At 38.5% G+C, this 25,722-nt stretch overlaps 1 protein-coding gene across 6 annotated transcripts in view; it reads right to left on the reverse strand.

Annotated features, from left to right (window-relative positions):
• CPED1 (cadherin-like and PC-esterase domain containing 1) overlaps nucleotides 1–25,722 on the reverse strand; it is a 141,375-nt gene that overhangs the window by 49,522 nt on the left and 66,131 nt on the right. For 5 of the 6 annotated variants that reach the window (XM_025154021.3, XM_416005.7, XM_025154020.3 and 2 more), the window contains exons 13-17: nucleotides 24,771–24,830; nucleotides 21,712–21,779; nucleotides 21,354–21,398; nucleotides 19,395–19,581; nucleotides 17,761–17,929 (exon numbers count right to left, since the gene is read on the reverse strand). In XM_025154021.3, the coding sequence (XP_025009789.2) occupies nucleotides 17,761–17,929; nucleotides 19,395–19,581; nucleotides 21,354–21,398; nucleotides 21,712–21,779; nucleotides 24,771–24,830 (529 nt within the window). The remainder of the gene's footprint in view (nucleotides 1–17,760; nucleotides 17,930–19,394; nucleotides 19,582–21,353; nucleotides 21,399–21,711; nucleotides 21,780–24,770; nucleotides 24,831–25,722) is intronic. The other variant, XM_040649711.2, reaches the window with a different exon arrangement.

The raw sequence follows: 25,722 nt of genomic DNA on the forward strand, positions 1-25,722 counted from the left end.
AGGTTTAATTTAATTGTTTAGCAAAATAGGATTATTGGAGATCAAGGAAAGCTGCATTTCTGGAGATGGATTGCAAGGGGAGAAGTGATAATGTCACTAGCACCACGAGACAGAAGCATTAACATTCAATAGACCTATCCATTCGACCAGTTGGAGAGTATTTTCTAGGTTTCTACTCAGGACAAATGTAAAAAATATATGTATTTACAAGTTCTTGTGCAAAAGCTGGATTGTAATAAAATCCCTCTGTTCATAGAGTAGGGAAGTGCCAGGCCAAAAACGTCCCTGTCTAAGACACTCTGAAAGCTTTGGAGCATGAGAATTCAGATTTGAAATCAAAATCCAGTACTCAGGACTGGCTCTGTCAGTAGCTTTCATGAAGGTTTTACGAGGGCTGTTCTGATAGTAAAGCCTCCTATGTTATTATGTTGGCCCACAACAACAGAGGCAGATGGCGGTGGTACGGCAGTAGAGGCTGAACCTTCCCACCAATATTCCATTACATGTTGTTGCTGTGTGACAGATGGCAGCAGAGGGGCAGTCTGACGCCAATGGCACCTGACGTGAAAGTGCACATAAAGCAAAGGTGTGTCACTGAATTCCTCCATGCAGAAAAAATTGCATCCATTGACATTCATCAACACTTGCAGAACATTTGTGGAGACCAAGCACTGTCAGTGAGCACAGTGAGGTAGTGGGTAGTGTGTTCCAGCAGTGGTGACAGTGGCAGTGGGTCACCCCCACTGGTGCAGATTTTTATGAGTGCAGCATTCAGGCTCTTTCACTCATGGCTGGTGAAAATGCACGGCTAACAGTAGTGACCATGTCAAAAAAGAGTGCTTTGTAGCTGAGAATTTGTTTTATCAAATAGTGCTATTAAGTTATTTGTGTCTGTTGCAGTTTCCACAAAAGTAAATAAGAGGCATTACGTTCAGAGTAATATGAGAGTTTCCAGCCGTAGCATTTGAATTTTGAATTTAAACAAACAAACAAACAAACAAACAAACAAAACCAGCAAACCTCTAAGCCCTTCCACAGTCTCTAGAGAATTTAAGAGTAATTTCCTGAGATTTTAATGGGAAGATTAAAAGACTGGTTCTGCATTACATGTCTTCTCTTTATGGATGGTTTCCTAAGGTCAGCCATTACTGCACTGTTTAATTTTTTTTTTTTTTAATCCTATTTTGTGACTTTCAGATCCCCATAAAGACCTCAGTTTTCAATCTGTTCTCAGCTAGCTATCAGCCAGAGGATTCCATAAGCTGTGTTTACTCCTAGGTTAGACTTGTCAACTTATGCAGTACAAAGAATGGAAAGGTTTGACAGAGGAGAAACCTCACATCTTTAACTGCAAGCAAAAAAGAACAGTAACCAGAGTGGCCATTTTGGTAATGAAAATGACAATTTTGCAGCTCTGTGCTCACAACAGAAAGCATCATGTTGACCACTGAACTTAGGAAAGGATGAATGTAAAATCGTATTTGCCAGGTGCATTGTGCAATACTTAAAGGCATTTTGCAATTATAAGAAAAAAGAATGCTTAAATTATCAACCAATCAAACAAATTTTTTACTGAATATACTTTTTTGTCTTGAGTAAAACAGATACAGAATGTTTGAGAGAGTTTCATTTAATACTGCTGATAAAATGCATTTAGGGAGAATTTTTAAGCATACCAGCAAGGTAACTATAGTAAGTTGACTATTTTCTTACTTTGTTTATAAAAATAAAAGGAGATGTTCACAACCTGAACTCTGAGTAATTACCTAAGTATGATGCTTCTAATGTAAAAGCTCAGTCATTCCAGCAAAAAAATAAACACAAATTCAATTCTTCCCGTTACAGAAACAAAGAATCATAAGGGTTGGAAGGGACTTCTGGAGATCCCTTCCAACCCTGGAGTCCAACCCCCTCCTAAAGTAGGTTCCCTGCAGTAGCTTACAGGAGAAAGTGTCCACATGGGTTTTTAATATCTCCAGTGGAGGCTCTCTGGGCAGACTGTTCCAGTGCTCTGTAACACAGTGAAGAACTTTCTCCTCATGTTTATGTGGAACCTCCTGTGTTCTGGTTTGTCCCATTTTCCCTTGCCCTCTTGCTGGGCATCACTGATAAGAGCCTGGCCCCATCCTCTTGACTCACATCCCTTAGATATTTATAAGCATTGGTAAGATCCCCTCTCAGTCTTCTCTTCTCCAGGCTGAACTGCCCCAGTTCCCTCAGCGTTTCCTCATACAGGAGATGCTCCAGACCCCTCACCATCTTTGTGTTGTACTGCTGGAATCTGTATAAGTTCCCTGTCTTTCTTGAACTGGGGAGTCCAGAGCTACACACAGCACTCCAGATGCGGTCTCACCAGGGTAGAGCAGAGAGGGAGGACCACCTCCTTTGACGTGCTGGGCACATTGCTGGCTCACTGTCAATCTACTGTCCACCAGGACAGACTACGGGCTTTTTTTGTTATGAAAGGGGCATCAGTGGTGGACCTCTCAATGCACAGACAGAAAGAAAGACAGGAAAAAAAAGAAAAAAGAAAAAAAGAGAGGATATTTTCCCTCTGATCGTTTTGATCATCCTAGTAGATTATTGTGTGCAGAAACTTTTACAGACTTTGGAAAATGTCTGTTTAAAACTAGTTCAGAAGAGATGATTAAAGCCCCTTAGATGTATAAGCAACTCACTGACATTTACTGTCTCTGTGTCATCAATAAATATGCCTTGCTGAATTACTAATGTAATAATTCACATAAAACTGACATTAATGTGTATTTTTTCCTAACTAAAGAATAAGCTAATTTTCCATAAATATCAAAGCATATCATCATGAAATAGAACAAAAGAATTAGAAGACAAAAGCCACTGCCACTGATAATCACTACAAATATGTTTCTGTTTTAGGAAGAAATAAGTACTGATTGTCCTGTTATAGCACTGGACAAATGTGAACATGGATGCAATTATACACTCCCCAGACTTAATAAATTCTACTTTGAGCCTGCAAAGATGAAGACATATGGTATTATTCAGAACACGTTGTCCCACTGACTTCACTGGAAATGTCCACAGTACGTGAAGTTAAGCGTGCATGCCTCCTTGAAGAAAAACACACTAAATCTTCATGTTTTCCATCTGAAACCTCATCAAGTCATGGGGATTAGAGTTCTCCCCAAGTATTTCCTGGGTCTTTTTGTTGTCACCATATTGTTGCTCAGCTCCTGCATTCTGTCAGCATTCCATTTTGCCTAGAATTTATTTGGCAGCTCTCAGAGATCCTTGGTAATATCAGAAACCATTTCTATCAATCCACCCTCTTTCACAAAGAATTCTGAAGTGTTAAAGGTTTGTCTCAAAAATAAAGCAGCAATGAACACTAAATGAAAATCCTCTAACCTTTCTATCAAGCTTTTGAAAATGCTGTTGCAGCAAACTAAATAATTATTTTACTTAAGAATGTTTTTAATTAAAAGCAAATATACCTAGAGCATATTTTTTTTCTCCAATCTGTTTTTTAATTTTTAATGTGGGACTGTGAAAAACACTGGGCTGTTGGACTAGAAAAGGAATAGCACAATGGAAGCAGTAGGGATCAGCAGTTTGGAGTGAGATGTGATGCATACAGACGTGAGACATCTATTGAGCTCTGCTCCCTTTCTCTCTGGATCCTTTCCACTTGGAAATTTCTAGAAAGTTCCTTCAGCTTTTCTAAAATGATTTCATTGCTAAAAAAAAGCCATAGTTTGATCTTTAAAACAGGTGAATCCACTCCTGATACCTGTTATTCGCTATCCCCCCTCTTCCTGAAAATAAGTGACGAAGTGGGCAATCAGATCGCTAGACAGAAATTCTCAACTTTGCATGTTCCTCCAGCGAAGCATTATAAAAACTATTTTGCTTTTACAAAATATAATCAAGAGATACCATTTATCTCCATGTGAGATCTTAGTCTTATCTTGAAACACAAGAGAATGGTATTCATTGTTTTGTCAGGAGATTAAAAATATCCATTTCTTAAGGGATGGGGTGTGCTTAGTTTGACAGAGACTGAACTTCCCTGCTGAAGCACTTTGTTTCCCACAAGGAATCAGGTTAGGAGGTTTGAGTGATTGGGGGCAGTCTTAAACCCACGTCCTATTTGAATTCCGATCTATCACACATAAGACTGGAGGGATGTTGCAACTGCCTCCACGAATACTACAAATTAAGGCATTCTGTGGTACATAGTAGTGGTAGGCATAAACAAAATAGATAATTCTAACAAGAAAGAAATCTGTCTCTAACACATGGGGAAGGAATACATGGAAGGGTCTGATTTACTTTTAGTAAATTTACTTAAAAACGTCAGCCATAACACTGACTGCAAGTTAAGTAAATTACACAGATTCATAGATCCTTTACACAAAATGACCTAGAAAAGATGAAATTCAATATTTGAACTTCACTATTTGAATGAAAAACTATATCCTATTGGCTTGAGAAATTCTATTTTTCCTCCTAAGGGTGAGACATAGGGCACAACATTCATTTTGCAAGCAAAGGAATAACAGAATGACAGCATGAGACATTGGCACACCTGCACCACATACTACTCAAATTCTTTACTGAACCCCAGAGGACTTCTGGTGCTTCATGGTCATGGCTGTTTCACTTTTCATGCCATGCTCAGACACTAAGCCACTCACAACTGGCCTTTCTTAAATAAACTCCAGAAGCCTTTGATCTGTTTTCTACAAGGCTTCCCAGAAGATATTGGCATCTACTTTATTTTTCAGACAACACAGATGGAATGAAATTTATGAATAACTTCTGGACTCCAAAGCAGTCTGGTAGTAAGCAGCTGAGCACATGCCACTCAATGGAAGACTAAGGAATAGAAGTTTGCTTTCCTAAAGCTTTCGGAAAAATGTATTTTTCAAGGTCAGGACCACTGTCAGTGCGATCAACACATGATTGCAAACTGCTCCTGATTGAAGATAGCAATTATGATCAGTACTAAAGCTGGACACTTTTAGCCAGATTAAGATGCAATGCAGCTTCAGTGTGATGCTTAGGGTGGAATTCTAACACTGATGCATTTCATTTCAAAGCACAGGCATCAGATTCAGAGCAGTGTGTCCCAGTTTCCAGTACCTGCCAAAGATACTGACTAAGAATATTCAGGAAATCAAAGTCCTGAGTTCTAAAACTAATTGCTGCTGCACTGAATATGGTTTCATTTTTTTTTTCCCAATAGTATATTTATTTCCTTCTTACATAGTTATATGTGTGAGTGAAAGGAGCTTGGGATATACAGAGATTTCAACCGGTAAACATGCTTAATTCAACAAAATAAAATGGAATGAGAAGCAGAACTATATTTAATTGTATCATCAAAAATCACATTTGAAAATAAAATAAATCTGCAAAAATTATTGCAGTAATTCTTAATACAGAGATCTCTCACCACAAGAGCTAAGGAACTAGACACTAGTGAAATGGTTTCGCCCTCTCTGAAATAAAGTGAAACATGCCCCCTGCCACTATTTTTCAGCAAGTATGTTGACTTTACCTTCAGCAAAAGGACAAGGATTCACTGCAAGGGGAGCAGTATATGCAGAAGTACTACATGAATCTCAGAATTTTGTAAAGGTCATGCTCATTTTCTCTCAGTATCAGTCAGACCCCCTCCACGCGCCCTTACAGAGGTACTGGCACTTTGCATTCTGCTGCCTGAAATGAATCCCACCTTTTCATTATAAATTTAGTTTTAGTTGGTCACCAAATTTTTGCAGCATCTTGTGACTCATTTATCAGAATCATTACACATTTTTATATTTATTTCAATCTGACTAATTCAAAAAACAGATTAGCCAAATCAACTTTTCATCAGTCATCTTTAAGTTCACAAGCAATTGTAATAGATAGAGGTCTCCACCCAACATGGAGCAAGGCTGGCCTCAGTGCTGACTTTAATTCAATTACTTTTTGGTGACTGATTTAACTTAAGTGCTTCCTGATTTATATCTATGCACTGTAACCCTGAGCAAAATTAGAAACACTTATCACACATCAGTTGTTCCATGCTCTTTTACAACATGTTGCATTCTGTTCTGGAAACACCTAACTTGATAACATTTATCATGCAGGTAGCACACTTGTTTTACACAGCTAAACAAAATAGGTGGGAAACATTAAAAAAGTATTAAATGGCTTGAGTTCCAGATGGCTTGCTTGCTTAGTAAAGTAACAGTATCTGCTGAGATGACTGGTGGTGTGGATCCTTTTCTTTACTAAATACACACAGTAGGAAGTTTTCCTCTGCCTTTTTTGTCATCTTTACTGCTCTCTTATTTCATGACCTCTGAGTTAATCCTTCTATTCTTCCTATTAGCAAGTTTAAGCAGGCAAACTTCAAACAGACTAGCAATGGGTCACAAGGTTTAATGGGCATGTAGATAATCATCTAAATTACATTTCTGGAGCTGATGGGCCAGACAGTCTTAGAGAGTAACTTTACCAGCTTTCACTGTTAATCAGCAAGGATTGTGTGTCTCAGTAGGTATCTGCCTTCGCCTGCCTCCCAGAGGGGCTGGGTCTTACTGACTGATTAGCAAAGGCAGCTGCATTAGCTTTCTTCTCCCACAAAGTGCGTTATGGGGCAGAAATGACTTGAAAGGCAAATGTGACCACAGCTCAAACACCAAGCACTCTCTTCTCATCGCTGTGGAATTGCTGGCCCTCCTCTTGCAGATTATGATACTCGGCACAACAGTTGTTGCCAATTTTTATGATCTGTTAACACTTAGGAAGCCTCACACTGAAGGCTCTTCTTTCGCATCTATTGTGGCATCATCAAGGGGAAAATTCAACAGGCTATTTCACATTTTCTGATGAATCTCACAGCAGCGTTTGAAGTGAACTGAAAAGAATATAGTAATTGAACTGTCAGTAGTGAATGCCCTGGAATTCAGCTTTGAAACACAAACTGTAGAGGGATGGGTGAAGAGGATAACAGTTGTCTGTAGGATGCAGACAATCTTACAGCCTCAGAAATAACAATGGATATATACTGTAAAGCTGACTTTCTCAGTGAAGATACTCACAAAGGAAAGTGAGTCTCTTGTTTGTCTTTTACTGGGAGTTGTGTTTTCTATCTACCTTGATCCTGAAAGGAACAAGAGCAATGGAGGATCGGTTTCCTGACTGGCAGAAGTGTCTCCTTCTGGTGTTAGGCTTGTCTTTCACAGTAAATGATTCTCAGTGATTTATTTTGCTGCTTTTTAACAAGATGTTAAATGAGCATAAAGCCAGACCAATTAAACACAATAAGCTTTCACTGTCTTACATATACGTAGCATAGACCAATACCAGCACCCTGTACAAACAAGATAAACTGTTTTATATATTTATCACTCTAAGCAGAAAATTATCTGATTAACCAGATAAGGAGCTCAAAACTATGTATTTTGGATCTCAGTTGAGAACGTTCTACAACAAGAAACTACCTAGGAACAAAGTAAAATCATCAAGATCACTGCCTGCCTTGTTTACATCTTCAACTCTTAGAAAGGCAGTTGGATTTTGACTTTCAACAAGTTTTCCATTGAATCACAGAATAATAAAATGGCTTGGGTTGGAAGGGACCCTAAGGACCATCTAGTATAACTATGGCTCCTATGACGTAGGTACTACTGCTTCAGACTGATGTTAGAGAGACATGCGTTAGGCTAAATACTTGTTTGATTTTCCAGTCCACAAGGCATACCATCTCTAAAACTTCTAAACAGGGCTGATCAAATTCTCCATTTTGTCTGGGACAGACCCAGATCTCAAAGACCAACTCATATGTTTATACAATCTTCAAGTGTTTCAGGTGTTAACAGAGGCAAGGTATTATCCTGTTTGCCTGCATTCATGTGGCAGACAGAAGAAGAATCCCACTTCTGGTGCTACAACATCTTTGGCTCTTTCAGTGAGAACTGGTCAGAACTGATCAAACCATTACATTGGACCATGAAACCCATGACAGAATTTCAGTCATGTCACATCCTTTTTACCAACATAATACAAGGAAATAAGATCTGAATTTTAAATCTTTGGGAGTACACAGCCTGAAGAGCTGATAGCCTTTATGTAGCCCAGCAATAAATCACTTCGGTCTCCATTGTTCCATTGTACCATATGGCTGATTTGTGCACCTCCCTTTGCTCTGCCATGCCTTGCCTATAGCACAGCTATTGTTCCTGGAGATGCATACGCAGGCATACTATGTTCTCTGCAGACACATTTTTGAGTCCAGGTCATATTAATGAACACCAGTGAAATAAGAGTAGCAAGGTCAGATCCAAAGAACATTAAAGTCAATGGCAGTCTTCTCATTGTTGAAAGAGCTAGGATTAAGGATATTTTTCTTTTCCTTTACTATTATGTATATTGTAAAAATGCCTTTTCCTCCAGTACAAACTGCAGTGACTATTTATATATTAAAAAGTAATCAGTCACATGTACAGCGCACAATACTGTTACTGTGATTATCTTCTAAATACTTTGCCCATATGCATACACTGATTTGTCTGCAGCTAACAAGCTGGCATTCTGATCACAGCTGCAAAACTTTGTGTAAAGTGTTAGTCATTCATGAACTTTCTCTCCTTGAATCAGGTACACTGGCAGAATACAAACACCAACATGGCCATTTACCCCAAATATAAGCTAGATACCTCAGCAATGTTTCTGAAACCTTGGATGACCTTTTCTTTCTCTCCAGTCCCTCCTATTACTGTACTTTTAAACATAGCATTGCACTTTCTGGAGCTAGGAAAGAAGAAATGCTTGACTCATACTTGTGGCTCTCATATGCATATGACTCATAAAAAGACTCATAAAAGAATATCTTATATCCTAATATTGCACAATCAGAAATGGAAGCACAGAAAAAATATGGTCTAGATTCTGAATCACTAGTTTAGCACAGTTGATGTAAGCAATGAAAAGTCTGAAAAATGAGAACCTGGCCCACCAGGGTAGTTGAGATGGGCTTTGCTATGTTTCCAGTGCAACCAAGGGCAAACAATGGCTTCTAAGCAGTCCTTGACTATTTGCAGGGGAATCACTGTCTTCTCTCCAGAGATCTCAAGAGATTTCATTAGGTGACTTGGAGATCTGGATGCTGAGGAGGAGAATGCCCAGAGCCAGTTGGTAGCCCCTAGCACCCTACGTGAAGGTGCATCGTCTCAGGACTGTATGCCTCTGTCTGCTCAGGGTCTGACCCCAGAAGTGCACTATTGCAGGCAAGAGGCAGTCAGAAGGAAGTGACCTTTCTGTAGGTGGTCAGGTTGGGTTGGGATCCCCCAAAGAACTCAGCCATCAGGATGGCCTCAGGCTGGAGTGACTCAAACACAGCTCTCCAGCCCTTGCTGGGCCACAACACAGAAATGCATGGAGGAATCCCTGTGGAGAGCAGGAAGATTAAAGAGAAATAAGCACATGAAAGTCTGTATTGCATGGAGCCTTCTGTGAAAATTGCTGCTACCAGTTTTCTAGCAAAATGGAACTTGTTACTGAGCCTATGTCACAACAAAATCATCCAAATCAACAGCAAAAAAGGACTCTAAGCAAAAATCTATTCCAAATATCAGGGATGATTGGCTGATAGCTTAAAAAAAAACAAAAACCCTATAACTAAGAAGAATTATACAAAACCAGCTTTTTGATCAGCTTTTCCATAGAACTGTACTCTCCCAGGAACTGAATTGCCTACCCAGCATTTATTGCTGTCTGTCTCTTTTCAAATTCACCCACAATGGCTCATTGCTATTATTTAAAAAGACATTTCAATCCTGTGGTTAAAGGCATGGAATCAAAATACCCTTGGTCAAGTCCAATCTGTCCTAGCAGTCCCTGATTGGCTTGGAAAATGCGCTGTATCTGAAGCATTTGCCTCTACAGCATGTTGTCTGCCTCAGCATCTCCCCTCCTGCAGCACCCTTGGGAGCAGGCATTACAAGACATCTGTTAGGCTACAATGTCCAATCACACACCCCACCAGCACCAGTGGGATCTTGCTCACCATTTGCAATCATACTGGTCATAATTTGGCTCCCTAACATTTGTAGTCATGCAATTAAGAGTATCTATTCAGCGGGCTCCTGGGAAGATCTTCATCTTCTGTGTCTTTTAAGTATTATGCATGCCCATGAGATGACATAAGTAATTGTATAAAGGGAGAGAACAGCCTGAACACGTGAGAATAGAATTGTTCTTTAAGGTCATTGAAGTTTATCTTTTACAGTTTTGTTCCTCCCATAATTATACACTAGCATTCTTCTATGGCAGTATGATAGCAAAATAACCCTTCAAATCAGGATTCACCTAAATGAGTTCCTAGGATGGTAGGATGCTTTTAGGAAGGCTGTGCTATGCTGCAAACATGCAGAGGAGGGAATTATTAAATCTGTTGCATAGGTTGGTGTCAGTAAATTCAGTGGTAATTAAGAGTGAGATCACTGCTCATTTAAGAAGCTTCTAACTTCAAGACTGTTGCCCAACAAAAGGAAACATAGGAAAAAAGAAGGCTGAAAGCTGCCAAAAAATAATATCTCTTAAAGGGTGAATTATTGTAGCAACCTTGCACTTCCTCTGGAAAGGATCATAAATGAAATGAGTTTGTTAATATCATGCTCTGTCTCTGGAGGTGTTCAAGACCAAGATGGATGCGTCCCTAGGCAACCTGGTTGGGAGGTTGGTGGCCCTGCCACAGGCAGAGGGTTGGAATATGATGATTGTTGGGGTCCCTTCCAACCCAAGCCATTCTATGATTCTATGATCTCAGTCATAATTGCCTTTTGAATCAGTAAACCAGCATTCATGTGGCTTGCCTAAAAGCCCTGCTGGCAAGTTGTCCACTAGCGATCTGTGTAACACACCATTTCCTATGTTCAAGCCATCATAATAATGACAAATGAAGCTGCTGCGTGGAAACAGACACTCACTTTGCTCTCTGCCTGATACTTCTGGAGAAGCTTCCTGGAAGGCATCTGGCATTAATCTGGTGTCATGTGTTAAACAGGAAACCTATTTACATAGAAGAATAAGCACAGCTAATATCAAATTGAGAAAACAAGCAAAATGCATTAAAAAGGAAGACTATATGCCAGGCAGCCAGACCCATGCTGGACTTGAGCCTACAAATTTGGGCTCTGTAATGTGGCATCCCCAAAATGCTGGAGGCTGTGATGGTAGTCCTAGCTTGTACTGGAGGTACTGGATGAAGCTCTGAAGCAAAATTTCATTCCATGTCTAGAGAAAGAGACACTTAAATTGAAGCACAGCCATACTGATCCTTTTGCTAGCTCTTCCCACCTCATTCCAATTTTTCAGAGCACAGCAGTTGTCTGACAGGGAACAGAAACTGCAAGAACCAGTGATTAACAGATGATGGTGCAGATTATATATGAAGTCAACTATGTCGGTGAAGGAAGCGAGCATTTGATTTATAAAAAGAAAATCTAGAAGTATTACATTAATTCCCCCAAGGAGACAGATCTCTGCTCAGCTGAGCTTTCCAGACCTCCCTTTAAAGCAGCAGATACTGGCTGCTGACCAAGATACCAGCCTAACAGCCACATCTCTGGTCCTGAGATCCAAAAGGAGTCAAGCACAGAATAGCACAAATGCAGAGGAGATCCATCATAATGGTTAATTGTTCCTCTGAGTCATCCACAAAGCAATATTTTAAATCAACACAAAAGCCTTTCTTATAATTAAGAAAATGTGGCAAGCCTTCTCTCCCCAATGGCATAGATGTTGACAGTTAGAAAATGCTGACTTCACAGAACGTTTTGTTCTGATATACACAGAAATTAACTCGCTACTTGGAAATTAGCTCAGTGTACTTAGTATTTAAACCTCCACCTTTTATAACTTTTAAAATACAATTTTCAGGTGCAGCAAGCTGTGCTATTACACTAGGTGCTTGTAAATATTCTGCTTGTAAATGATGATTATACATCTCTTATCTTTCATGCTTTAAATTTTTTCAGTGGTTTTTAGGTTTTTGTGAGCTGTTGTCCGACTGTGGATTTAGGAAAATTACTAAAAATTTCAGCAGCTTTTCTGCAAGTGAAATCACTCACTAACATTGCTTACAATACCTAAATTCTGTCAAGACAGGTACTCTATTAGTATAATTTGGAATCGCTCCCTTTAAATTAATTAAGCCATGTTGATATATAGGAGCTGAAGATGTAAGCTGAAGATATAATTTATGTCAGTCTCTGTGTATTAGTTCTCTAATTGCTGTGGGGCTTCCATCTGAAATACCTGCAATTTAACAGTGCATTGTTTGCTATGTGTTTGCTCCTCAAGTTTATATGAGAGCTACTCTGTATTTCCTAGTGAATGGTTACAAGCATACAAAAAAGAAAATAATAAAGCAAAACAAACTCATGTATGCTTTATTTAATAGATTAATAGCAACACATATGTAGTTCTAGTGTTTCATGTGTTTTCACCAGCAAATCACATCTACGATTTCTGGACATGAAGCTCCTGTTTATTTAAAGCCAGAACTCTGGTTTTCTCCGTACAGCTGTAACTTTTCACTCATAAAAGCTTTAAACCCCATATGGATGTGATTTTATTTTCTGGACAAAGCAAACGCTGACTTAACACAGCACCCACTGCCACTCTTCTGGATCCAGTTGCTTCTATCCCTTCCATTATGCTAACACGGTAAGACCGGGAATCTTATCCTAGAAACTAGTCCATTAAAAATAATTTTTTAAAAAAAAGGTCTTCCATCTGGTGCATGCATAGCTGCAGGCAAGGAAGGAATGCTTAAGTTGGCATTACTCCTGGAAAGGTGGCTTCCATACTATGCTCCCACCACTGTTTCCGAAGAAAATTTAAATACAGCTTGAGTATTTCAGGCCTAAGAATGAGTGACTTTTTCTTGTCTCAGCCACTCTCTGAAACAGAGTTCTACTTTTGGAATCCAATGATAGCTAAAATCTCTAGACTAACAGTTACGCCAACATCACACATTTTGAGTAGGAAATATCCATTTAATCAAAGGATATTCTTTTGAAAAAAGCATAATAATAAGGCTTCTAAAAAAGGAGCAGCAAAAGGAAAAGAGAGAATTCAAAGTAATTTAAAGTTAGGGTATTTTTCTTGCTGTTTTCTGAAAAAAAAAATCAAGAATACTGGAAAAAAACCTGACTAGCTCTAGATCTGAGAAGACTAAGGAACACAAGGTGTGACTGCACATATAATGGATTTTCTTTTATTTTCTTTTATTTTCTGAAGGGGAAATCAGCTGACTTTGCAAGTAAGATAAAATCTACTTTCTGGTATGATTTGGCTGTATATTCAAATCAAGAGATGCACCTTCTGCATGTCTTATAGTGACATGAACGCAGCACTGCCAAGAAGGTTGACTGCTACCACAGTGGATACTGCAAAAAAAACCTAAAAGTCTGCACAAAGAATCCACAATGCAGTAAGGACAGAAGAAATGTGTGGTTCATCATGGAGGTCACACGGAATCTAATGCAACTGATGGGAATTGCAAAAGAGATGAATGTGATTCAAATCTGTTCTGATGAGGACAAGATACTTGTTTCCCAGGCTTCTTTCTTTTTATTTTTATGGACACTATTCCATTTTTGCAAGCTTGAAATCTTTTTATGAAAGCCTCAAATAAGAGTTCATGTTTCTATGACTGACACAAATTTTACATGTACTATCTTGTATGAAAAGCATTGTAATTGGAACAGCACACAGTTGAAAATGGACTTCAAACATCAGGTAAGTTTTTAAAGCTGTTCTATTGTATTTTCTTTCTCTCAGACCTGAGAAAGCTGTAGAAGAGATTGAATATCCTTAAAACGCACACTGCACTGCACTGACTCTGGAAGGTACTTTTGCAAGTTTTAAGCAAACACACAAAGCAGATGATACACACTGTGTCTAGAAAAGATAATACTCACTAACTGCTCCTCATAGTGAATGCAAAACAAAATTATTAAGTGTATTACTAAAATATACACACAAATAACATGCAATAACAAGATATGACAGCTACAAATGTTCACAGTGCCAAACAAGGTTCCCCAAGCACATCATGGGTTACTGTCAATGACACAAGCTATGCAAAGAGTAGCAATGAAAGAAGTAATCACACCTTTCAAATGAGGTATAGTTAAACCTATTTGTGTTTTAAAGACAGTTGGCCCTGCAAGAATTAATAAAATAGTCTGTTCTTCCTGACAGTGTGTGTGTAAGTAGCTCTGGAATCTTTCACTTGAGTGCTTTTTTTTTTTTTTTTTTTTTGCTTTCTTAGCTCTGTCTTGGTATTGCAGCTTCATAGAGTATCATTAAATGGCACCTCCTCTTCCAGGAACACTTATTTTGAATACTGCGAATGGTTCCATAAAATTAAGTTAAAGCACCTTTCCACCTGCAGCCCCAGCAATACTGTCCGAACGCAGAACACATAATGAAAGGTAATGAAAGTCACTGAAGGTGCTGTGGTGATGCCACAATTTGTCCCCAGCTGATCCGGTTTTAATGAGGATATTACAGCTACTATCAAAAAAGGAGAAAGGACAATATATATATTTTTTTCCTTTTAGAGGCTGCAAGGCTTGGAACCACACACTTCTTAATTCAATAGCCTTGATATTAATCCAGGATTATTCAACTGCATGAGAATTGTTAGAAGACTGGAAACAGCATCCCACGCTCTGTCTTTTTATGGTAACTTTCCTTATAGTATCGGCTTGCAGTGAAACCTGAATATCCTAATGGGATTAAACATAAAAGAAAGTCAGGCAAAAAGTCTATGGATTATAATTTTAACTGAAGCCTTCTGTGAGAAAGACCACACCACTGTCAGTGACCTTTCTCTCCCAATGTGTGATCCCAGTTGTGCCTAGTCAAGTGTCCAATGGAGACTCCATCAGTTCACGCTGTATTTATCCTTTTGCTCCTAAAACAGGTGTCTAGTTACTAGGAGAACAAGCACTCATGCCATTGATCAGGCTGTATTAACCCCCCTCGTAAGAGCCCATGATGTTCTCTGGTCTGAAATGCAGAATGTAATTATGCTATTTAAGAAGTGAGCTTTCTGTTGATAAAAACCATCACTCTAAGTAAAAGGCAGGAAACTGATGTAGTAAATAGGGAAAAGGACAATGAGTAGGCTTTTGAGTGTTTCAGAATGCCATGTCTATCACCAGCTTCAGCCTTTGTTTTTGAAATGTGCTCTCTGACAAGTTTACCTTTAACATATCTAAAAAAATGCTGATTTGGAATCTCATACTGTATCTTCAGAGCTTTGATTAGATACCGCAAGAATGCTTTTCATCTCATTTTTACTTTAAACTCCTTGAGTCCTCCCTAGCTCTGAACAATTATGTTTAATTAGAGAGCAGTTATTCACAGATGAGCAGTAAACTAAGCTCAATCAAAAATAACTTCTAAGATGTTTTATTTTTATCATTCTAGATCTCTTTACCTTGACAGTACTTCGAAGATTCATACTCAGTCTCATAAATGCTATCATAAAACCTTAACAACAGTGTAAATTCTAGTGTGGGAGGATGTGCAAGATGTTGAATTCCTTTTTCTACATGCAGATATGCCATTATAAATTGGGTGACAAGAGGGGCTTTCCTCACATCATCTCAGACAGGGTGTTTTTTTTACTAGTGCTCAGCTTACTGATACTCTCCTGGAAGCTAGCCAGCATTATATCCATCTATAAAAGGCATGAGAGAAGACTCGGGAAACTACAGATCTGTTAGCCTGACCTCAGTCCCTGGAAAAATTATGGACAAAATTATCCTTGGTGCTGTTGAAAGGCATTTGAAGGCTTTTACCATTGATATCAAAATGGGTTCACAAAGAGAAATTCTTGACTAAATAATTTGATCTCCTTCTACAATAAGGTCACTCACTTAGTGCATGAAGGGAAGGGAAGGTGATGGATGTAATTGTCCTGGATTCTAGTGAGGTCTTTGATACTGTCCCTCACAGCACCCTTCTGGACAAATTGTTCAACTGTGACATGAACAGCTACACGCTGCTTGATGTATTGGCTTAACAGCAGACCTCACAGAGTTGTAGTGAATGAAGTTACATCTGATTGGTGGGTTGTCACTAGCAGCTCAATTCTAGGGCTGGTTGTGTTCAACATTTTTATCAGTGACCTGGATGCAGGAGTAGAATGCATCCTCAGTGAGTTCATTGATGACAGCAAACTGGAAGGAGCTGTTAGCTCTCTCAAGGGACAGAAGCCTTTCAGAGGGACCTAGATACAGTGAAGCATAGAGCAATCATCAATGGCATGAAATTCGGAAGGGTAGATGCTGGGTTCTGCTCCATCACACTCAAGATGTCTGGCTAATTGATGTACACATGAATAAAAATCTTAGGCATTAGATGCTTTAATTATTGTTTGCTTTACCGTAGCAACTACTAGATCTAGCACTGAGCCAATACAAAGAACAAAAAGATGGTCCTTGACCTTTTAAGTTCGTAAGTTAATTTCGAGAGAAGAGTCAACAAATGGGTAGTGTGGTGGCAGACTTATCGCAATCAGGTAGGCAGATCAGCAGTCAGTAGGCTGTGACTGCTATATATATATTATCTGAAAGTTCTGATTTGCAGACTGAGATAATTATTGCCCATCAGCATTTATAATATCATTGGTTCTTGTTGTAAATTCCAGTGCTTGTTTCTTTGCAATTAATAGAAATACTTATTGATCGGATCCATCACTTAAATTGCTCAGACTTTGCCCACCCAAAAGTAACTTCTGTAGTATACAGAAGGGAACCGGAAAAGGAAAATAGAGCTATGCTCCAGGTTTTCTTTTTCTTTTTCTTTTTCTTTTTCTTTTTCTTTTTCTTTTTCTTTTTCTTTTTCTTTTTCTTTTCTTTTCTTTTCTTTTCTTTTCTTTTCTTTTCTTTTCTTTTCTTTTCTTTTTCTTTTTCTTTTCTGAAGAATTTAATTATCATCATACTTCAGGTAACTGGAAGCTTCACTGTTCCCTTCTTTTATTTTCTTACTTTCAATTTTGTGTCTGTCTCAGCTCAAGCCTCTCCATCTTCCCACAGTCCCCTCCTAAGCCCTATGGAACAGACTCTCAAACTTTTTTTCATTCAACAGACCCTCAAACTTTTTTTTCATTCAACAGACCCACTTTTTCCTAAAGATTGTTATTTGTTAGGAGTAATTTATTTGTATACCCAAACTTATAGTTGGATAAATGGGATCTAAGCAGAAATTGTCACTTCCTTTGAGCAGGTGTTTTGTGGTTTTGCTTGTTTTCCATTGTGTCTGTATTTTAGAATGAACACTTTTAATTCATAAATGTTCTAGCATCATTTGTCCTGAACAGTGTAGAATGTGCCAACGTCATAGACTTCTTTGGTGGTAAAAGACTTTCCACAGATCCAGTGCCACAGATAGATAGGTACAGAAAGTCCAGTCTGCCTCATCACATGGTACTCTGATGATTTTCCTGCACGCTCTCTGATAGGGAAGTTTTGACTGACCAAAGAAAGGATTAATTAACCATTAATTAATCTAGATTTCTTGTATGCATGCTGACTGTAACAGGTACTTACTTTGTATACCAAAAAAATTATGTAAATGTTGTATTTCACACAATTATAGCATTTAGAGCCCAGGTTCTAATCTCACCAAATCTGACACTCTACAGAGAAACCAGAAAAATCCACTATTACTTTGTGTGATAAAAGAAAAGAGAGACAATACCTGCACAAAACCACATATCATATAGTCATCAAACACAGGCAGACTAGGGCGGTCCTCTCGATAAATTTTGATTTTATAGCTGCTCACAACCTGAGGACTGGGCTGCGAATCATCTGTTACAAGAACAACAATTTTGTTCAATCCAAGGCCAAGTGGGTAGTTAGCAATGCTGAAAGAGGAAAAAAAAATGAAAGTGGAATTAACAGTGAAGAAACAAAGATTTTCACTGCATTGCCTATGGCAGCTAAGCTTGCTCCTTTAGGCTTCTATTTCTAAAAGTTTATTACTCCATACATATAGTTTTACATAAAAACAGTGTACACTGTTTTCTAACGAGTTTAAAATTCCTTCAAGAAGACAAAATAATGACGAAGAAAGTCTGTAAGAACAGCTTCAGTGGCAGTGACAATTCTGATAGGAAATCTGTGAATGGAGGCACCAGAGACAATAATTCCTGGAGGGTTCAAGTCCACAGTGAAGTCAGAAGGGAGACAAGCCAGATGAAAAGTGTCACCTAGCTGTGAAAATTGTTACTAGCCAAACATGATGGAATCCCAGACTCAGTCTGACACAAGAACAAAGCAGAACTGTGGTCTTCTGACTGCAGTGAAGTGAGGAATGCTATAAGACTGAGCCTGCTCCTTCAGAGCTTTTACTTTTCAGTGAAAAAGGCATACGGCTATTCTGTTTGCCTTTTACAAGGAACAGGTCTCATACTTTTTACAGACCTTCATTATCTCACAGTGGCTCTATAGGTTGTAATGACTATTAATATTAAAACACTAAAAAGCTGGATGGCAGAATTTTACAGGAGCTTTTATTTCAATCATAAACAAATATTGATTTCTTACTGAAATTACAGGAAATACACTAGGTATAAGGCCAACAACAACTGTACAGACCAGCACTGATTGACTAATTATTAGCAAGCATTCTAAGTTGAAGTATCCACTTCGCAGTCAGTCAAAAGGCAGTGTGTGGCATAGGTACTTTGTGCCATAAAGAAAAGCCAATTTAGGAATGGTTAAGGGTGCTTCCTGTGAAGTGAATCACTGTTCCTATTTTCCCTTTTAAATATTCAGTGCTAAGCAAGGAAAGTAGGCCAGCCCTCAGGTTCTAAAGCACCTGGTTCAGATAAACACACACTCCTTGACCCTCTCGATATCCAAAGGCAGGGTGGTCTGGCCTAAAATGTCTACTGAAAACACGTGGTGCTGTTTGTGAGAGATCTGGCTAAGAAACCCAAAACTGTGCGAAGGACTGCAGTAATGATTAAACAGCATACATGACTGTGGGTGAGTGCTCAAATCTGGTATTTACTGATGACTTTGCTCTCTCACATGTCCTCCAGTATTGTATCACTCAGAAAGAGTGGACAACCTGGTACCCTTCCTGATGTCAGTTCCTTATAATGTGATTCAGATAAAAACTGATCATTCTGAATGAATACACCTGAACTTATTTTCTCTATTTCTCACCTTACCTAAGCGAGCTGCTGGCAGAGGGAGAAAGTCCAGCAGGCTGTGGTGCAAAATCAAGACCTGGATATGAAAGCTCATATTCACTGCTGCCCTGATATATTTCTTAAGTTTACAACACTTTCAGCTTTTAAACATTTATTTTGTTGCTCATACCTCGGTCCTTTCACCTCATCAAGGTGGACTTGGCACTGACAGTTAGAAGGTTCTGCTCCAATCTTCACTGTCACCACGTCAAATGGGACTTCTGCATAGTACTCCCTGATCTTTGGGTTAAACTGAGGATTCAAGTCCAGCTGTGGACTGGTGAAGATCTGCCTGATATGAGATAGGGTATCTTTATCTGTTCCAAGAAGGCACCAAAGGAAAAACAGTGAAATGTATGAACATTTATAAGTAACATGCAACTTCTGGCAGATTGATAACATGCACAGTAGAAAGATTTTAACTGCCTGCTCAGTGTGAGACTGATAATCCTGATGCAAAGTCCTGCTGGCACCTGAGAGTCATTTTCAGGCCCTAGAGGGATTTTAGTCACTCAGTGCCCGATGACTCTAGTCAGAGGCACAAACTTCTAAGTCTCGATAAGCATCTGAAAATGCAAGGATTAGCTCTGCAAGATCCTGCCTCCAGTTGTTTAAATCGATCTTGAAAAAAAGTTAGGCCTAAATTCGTAACCTGCTTAGGTACCAGCCTGTGTACAGGGTTTATGTACATGTGTAATTGCCAATAAAAATCAAAGTATGTTAGACATAAGAACAAGTCACATGGAGATATCTAGACTCATGGGGTCATTTGTAGTACAGCTTGAAGCATGATTTATTAAAATTCCTAAATCAAAAAATTCCAGCTACTTTCTTGTTTATGAAATCTCCACAATCAGATCCTATTTGCTCAAATGTATCTTTTATTTTGTAGTGCTTGCCAAATGACTCCTGAGAATAATCATTTGCTGGCAACTCATCTGTGACAAATATTTTAATCCAACCTATTGAAATCAGATTTACAGAACAACTATGTATTGAAAATTTTCTTTCCACATATATTACCTAGTATATGTTTAAAACTGGGTACTTGAGAAAATACTCCAGCCAAAAAACTCTCTCTATAATATAGGAACAAATTTTGTGACTTTTTTTTTTTTTTTAATGGTCATAAGTATGCACGCATTTCTGTTTGGGCCTTTCCTACCTCAATTATCAGCCTAGAGAAACAGAACAGGGCAATTTCAGTAATCTTGCAGAGATTAAAAAGTAAAGGGAGATGTTCCAGAGAAAGGGCAGGACTAGATTCGCAGGGTAATTGAGGCTCACAAACTGACAGAAATACTGGCTGTATGGCAGCATAAACTGTTAGCCAGATACTGCACACATTACCTAGAGGGATTATGTCACTAATTGCTAAAAACAGAGGAGAAATTTCAAAATAAAATGAATTGAGATAACTTCAAAATAAAATGGCAAGCAATCAGATGGTGATGACAGTCAGCCAGCCCTGACTGACACAGGCCCTCCTGGAAGTATGGTACGATCACTGACAGAGAGGAAAAGTGGCTGAATGAGTAGGAAAGCCTCTCCTCTGCTGAGCAATTATTTCACATTGAAAAGCAAACTACTCCTCAGATAATATGTTGGTGAGGAAGGCAGAAGAAAGCACTGTTGCCAGTACAGACAGCAGTACTACAAGCAGATACTTCAGAAAACTCTTCTACTCTAAAGTAGTTCTTTAAAATCATTGGGTTGAGAACTGGCCTGTTATAAGGCTGATTCAATTTCATGCAAGTTTAAAAGCTGGTCCACAAAAACAGATGTATGCTAAAGTTCTTGTAAATGAGGGGCCAAAGACTGCTGAAGTACAGCAAGGAATCAATGAGTGTTGGAATAAGCACAATAAGCACATATAGAAATGTTTAATTTTGTATTTGAGGCCTGTTTAATATAACTGCCTAATTATTGAGCAATTCATAAACATTCTTTCTACTTAAAATTCCTTTGATACATAACACCTTACAGGCACTCGGCTCATTTAAGGGTTATATAGAAAAAAAAAGGCAAGAAATTTGCTCAGGTAATATCTTGTCTTCCCTCCTAGTGATCTAGAAAACCCTGGACTTACCATGACTGCACTGTATTTCTTTAGTCTTACTGGAATAACGCAATGCTGAAAGAAACAGAAACATTAATTTTATGTTCTAATCCTGTTTCACAGTCCTATAGCAAAAGGAGCTCTCATTTTGGTAATTATATAAAAAAAATCTTTGCAGTGTCAGATTTTGCTTTAGGCTCAAGAACACTGCTCATCAACTCAGCAGAACACTTAGGCAGATAAGGAAGAAATTGCTCTTTTATATGTAGCAAGTCGAGATCTTCCAGCTGGAATGCAAAATCGTGTAATCTAAATCATATATATTGTCAGATGTTCTAAAAATAGGAAAGACATATACCATATGAAATGTCTTACTCTTATCCCATACCTTCATGATTCTTCCTCAAGCGAAAATGAAACTTCTGCTTTGGAATCACATTTTCTTCAGAAGAATTCCTGTCAGTTCAATAGCAGATACATTTCTACATGAGTGGAAGAAACAGAATTCATGGAACATTTTTCAAAAAATTATATGTGGCAATGCGTGGCGGATGGTAATTTGATATTCTCTGCGGAAAGATGTAACTTCTGGACTCCTGTTCCCAACGTTAGCAGTGCTACCTGAATGAATGTGATAGAAAACACCTCATAATAAATAATTGTATACACCATGAAGAGAAAGAAAATAAAAAATAAATAAATAAAAATACTTGAGTTGCTGGGAAAAGGCCGAGTGGATATAGCTGGGAATAAAATAACCCATGCCATTTCTCTTAGCAGTTTTATATTGCTTTTCTGTATATACTCGAGGTTAAAGTTAAACTTTGTTCAAAAGCAGAGGGATATGGATGAAGGCCTGTGTCATGGTGAGTATCTGTATTGAGTGCTTTGATTTGTTTGCTTATTCAAACCAAGCACACAATCAGTGTCCAGAGTATACATACATATACCCTCAGTGAAAAAAAATTCAATTGCAACTATTCATTAACACGTTAATGGCTCCCAGTTTGCTAACTCTGCCATTTTTTTTTCTTTTGTGTAACATTTTGGGAGCATAGAAGAAGGGCAGTAGGCATCCCTCCAGTTCATGAACTGAACTCTGCCTGACATGACCCTTTCAGAGAGAGCTTTTTTAAAAGGATCCATTTTCAGATGTTCTTCTCCCAGTGCTTCCTGTAGAAGCCCTCATAAAGAAGCTTCTTCCCAAATACTGCCCATTCACTTTGAATTCTGAAAGACATGAGGTCACTCTCTGGGATAGGCAGGGGAGGTTCTGTGCAAACAGACACCTCTGATGTTTCACCAGGAGCTGCTGAAAGCAATGTCCATCATGGTAAAAGGCAAACTGTCAAATACTGAAACAGAGATTCTTGCATTATCTCACTGAGATAAGGGGAAAAAACAGCTGTCTCTTGGCAGATCTGTAAGTGCATGAACATGTAGTTTTGACATCTTGCACTGTCTAGACACCACCCTTATTTCATGCACATTCATGACCTCCTTCAAAGGAGACACTTAACAAACTATTAGAGAGTTTGTTTTCCACGTTATAAGTCACTTAATACCCTGCTTTCTTCTTGCCAAGGAGGTAATGGCTAACACCTGTCAAATACATTTTTTTTTCTCTCTCTCCACTGTTCCTTTTTGTATCACAATCTTCCCAAGCCAGTTGTAAGGTCAAAACGAGGTGTCTTAATTGTAGAAAATGCTAGAGTCATTTAGCCAGTGAGCACCACGTGAATATGGCAGCCATCACTACTGCAAGGACCCAGCTTAGTAAGGAACTTCGTGACCTCTGTGCATCAATTCTATAAGACAACTGTGTTTATCATCAAACATTAAGACTCATATAATAACTCCACTTAATTACAGTAAGGTATCAAAATGTAATATCTAGATATAGTGTTACAGAAAGGTAGATTACTGTACTCGTCCCTGCTGAAGACTTAGCTTTTTAGTCATCAGCATCATCACATTTTCCTTTCTCCAAGCTCCTTCCATCAGCAGGACTGAGGAATGGTGAAGTTATGAAGCTTTCCCTCAGTCAGAGAGCAGCTGAGGTCCTGGATGCAACAGAATCCTTTCCTCCAAACACTGTTGTGCAAGAAGGGACCTTCATTTATAAGCTGCCCCTTGTTTGTTTTACTCACTGTCTTGAATGAGCTGTCAAGCACAGACAAGCACGCTGCCTCTGTACTTTACCTTTAGGTGTAATTGTAAATGACTGTACATCATGTACCCTTGGTATATGTACACTTGTGAGCGTATCTTTTGAGAGATCTCCTCTGTGTACCGCACAAAATATTAACAGCAAACATGTCCTTTAGGACTCACTGTGATTCAACAAAAGAGAAAGCTAAATGACTGACAGCAGTAATAGTAATATAGCTCTGATGGTCTAGGCAATCAGAAACATAAGCAATAAAGAATATGTAGAGATACTTAAATTGCACCATAAGATAAAAACTGAAAAAGGGAAAAAAAAACCTGGGCAGTTTTGGAGCCTTTGACATATATGTTAGTTGTGAGTGGTGCAGTTTTTAAAGGATCACAAAATCAGTATTGAGACTATGTTCTCAGTATTCAGTTATGAGGTTTTTTTCTCTTTAGATTATGTTTTGTAGGTCTCTTGAAAATGAGGAGCCACCAGAGACCACTTTGTGAGAGATGATCACTAGCAGACTTGCTATTCAAATGTGCTGTAGACTACTACTTTCGCTTTTGCCAAAGACTTTCCATGGGGGCATTTGCTTTATGGAATGAAGTACTCTGTAATGGTTTCCTGAAAATAAATACAAAATTGCAGACTGAAGAGTGGGATTTTTTTCCTGGCACTTAATTCCAGTTCTCTCTCTCTCCATCCTTCCCTCTGTCTTTCACTCCTCCCACAGCAGATCTTATCCCTGATTTCCTTGCTCTCTTCTTTTGCCTCATAGTTGGAACTGTGTTTGTTTCCCAAGCTGTCCAGTGATGAGCACGACAACATTAAACACCAAAAAAATATTTTCAGCCTAAGTTAAGTTTGAGGGCTGCTGTTTCTGTTTTTGACTTAATAATGGGCTTGTGTAAAAGAAGCTAGTAGTACCTTTCCAAATGTGTACGTTGATTTTGTAAAAGCATTTGCAACTTTATTGACCTATTTGGGATCTCACACAAAACAGAAAGGTTAGTTTTTCTCATAAATCTGGTTCTTCTATGCTGTTTTGCTGTTTGACATAGCCAGGCATACTTGCCACATTACCTCTTAGCCCATGTTCTAGAAGACAGTAATCATGTACGTCTTAGTCATATCACAAATCAGAGCTGCACAGAACCAAAAAATCATGCAAAAACAGCAAAAAATTAATTTAAATGTACAATTAATGTAAATGTAGGTAGCATCCCTCCATCACTTTCAAGGAATTTTGTCTTATTTTTTACCGACACCTCTGAGATTGTCATTCTCACCTCGGCTCTAACCATTTCATTGCAGTTGGAGATGATTTTCTAGAGCTCTTCTTCCTTCTCCTGTGGAACAAATACAGACAGTTCCATGATGTTATTGAAGGTTTCAATATTAGCAATGTAGACAAAATGGGTTAAGAAAATCAGACCATGAAACATCTTTAAATAATAGCTCAATTCTATGGAATCATTATTAGTTAATTGCGTAACTGCACAAGACCTAAGTCAAAAGTCATTATTTTTCATCTAAGTATCCATGTTGTCTGGGTGGCTAGTCAGCTGTGCAAATCACTGCATTTTATAAATACCAAGTTTGCATAGTCAGAGAGAAGAACAGTTAAATGAACCAACCAATCAACCTGTCTGTAACTGAAGACATTCATAAAAAGTTTTCTGATGGAGTCTCCTTTTATGGAGATGTTCAAGACCCATCTGTATGCTTACCTGTGCAACCTATTGTTGGGTACCAGCTTAGGCAGGGGATTGGGCTTGATGCTCTCTTGAGGTCCTTTCCAACCCCTACAGTTCTGTGATTCTGTGATCTACAAACTCATCAAAGCTAGGAATCTCAAAGATTAATCGAAGTTCAAAGAGAATGAGTTATTTGGGGTGTAAGCTTTACTCACCTTTTTCTTCCTTGCAATTATGAATAATTACATGCATATCTGACACATACATCACCTTCACATGCATGTAACTATAGGAGTGGGAGATTATGATTTAGCAATGTCAAAGCATGCTTTTTTTTTTTTTTTTTTATGGAGAGAATGAGCAGGATGGTATTATTATCTTAACCAGTGCAGAAAAATACAGTGCAGAGAAGCAAATTGTCCACTCTTCTGGAGAAAGGTCATGGTATTACTAAGTATTTATATACATACAGTAAATGTTCAGTTTGAAGAAAAAAGAGGCGAAGGGGTTGCTCAGAGTGAGTGAGTGGCACAGCTTAGATTAG

This window comes from Gallus gallus, chromosome 1 (assembly GCF_016699485.2).
Source record: "Gallus gallus isolate bGalGal1 chromosome 1, bGalGal1.mat.broiler.GRCg7b, whole genome shotgun sequence".
NCBI classification, from domain to species: domain Eukaryota; kingdom Metazoa; phylum Chordata; class Aves; order Galliformes; family Phasianidae; genus Gallus; species Gallus gallus.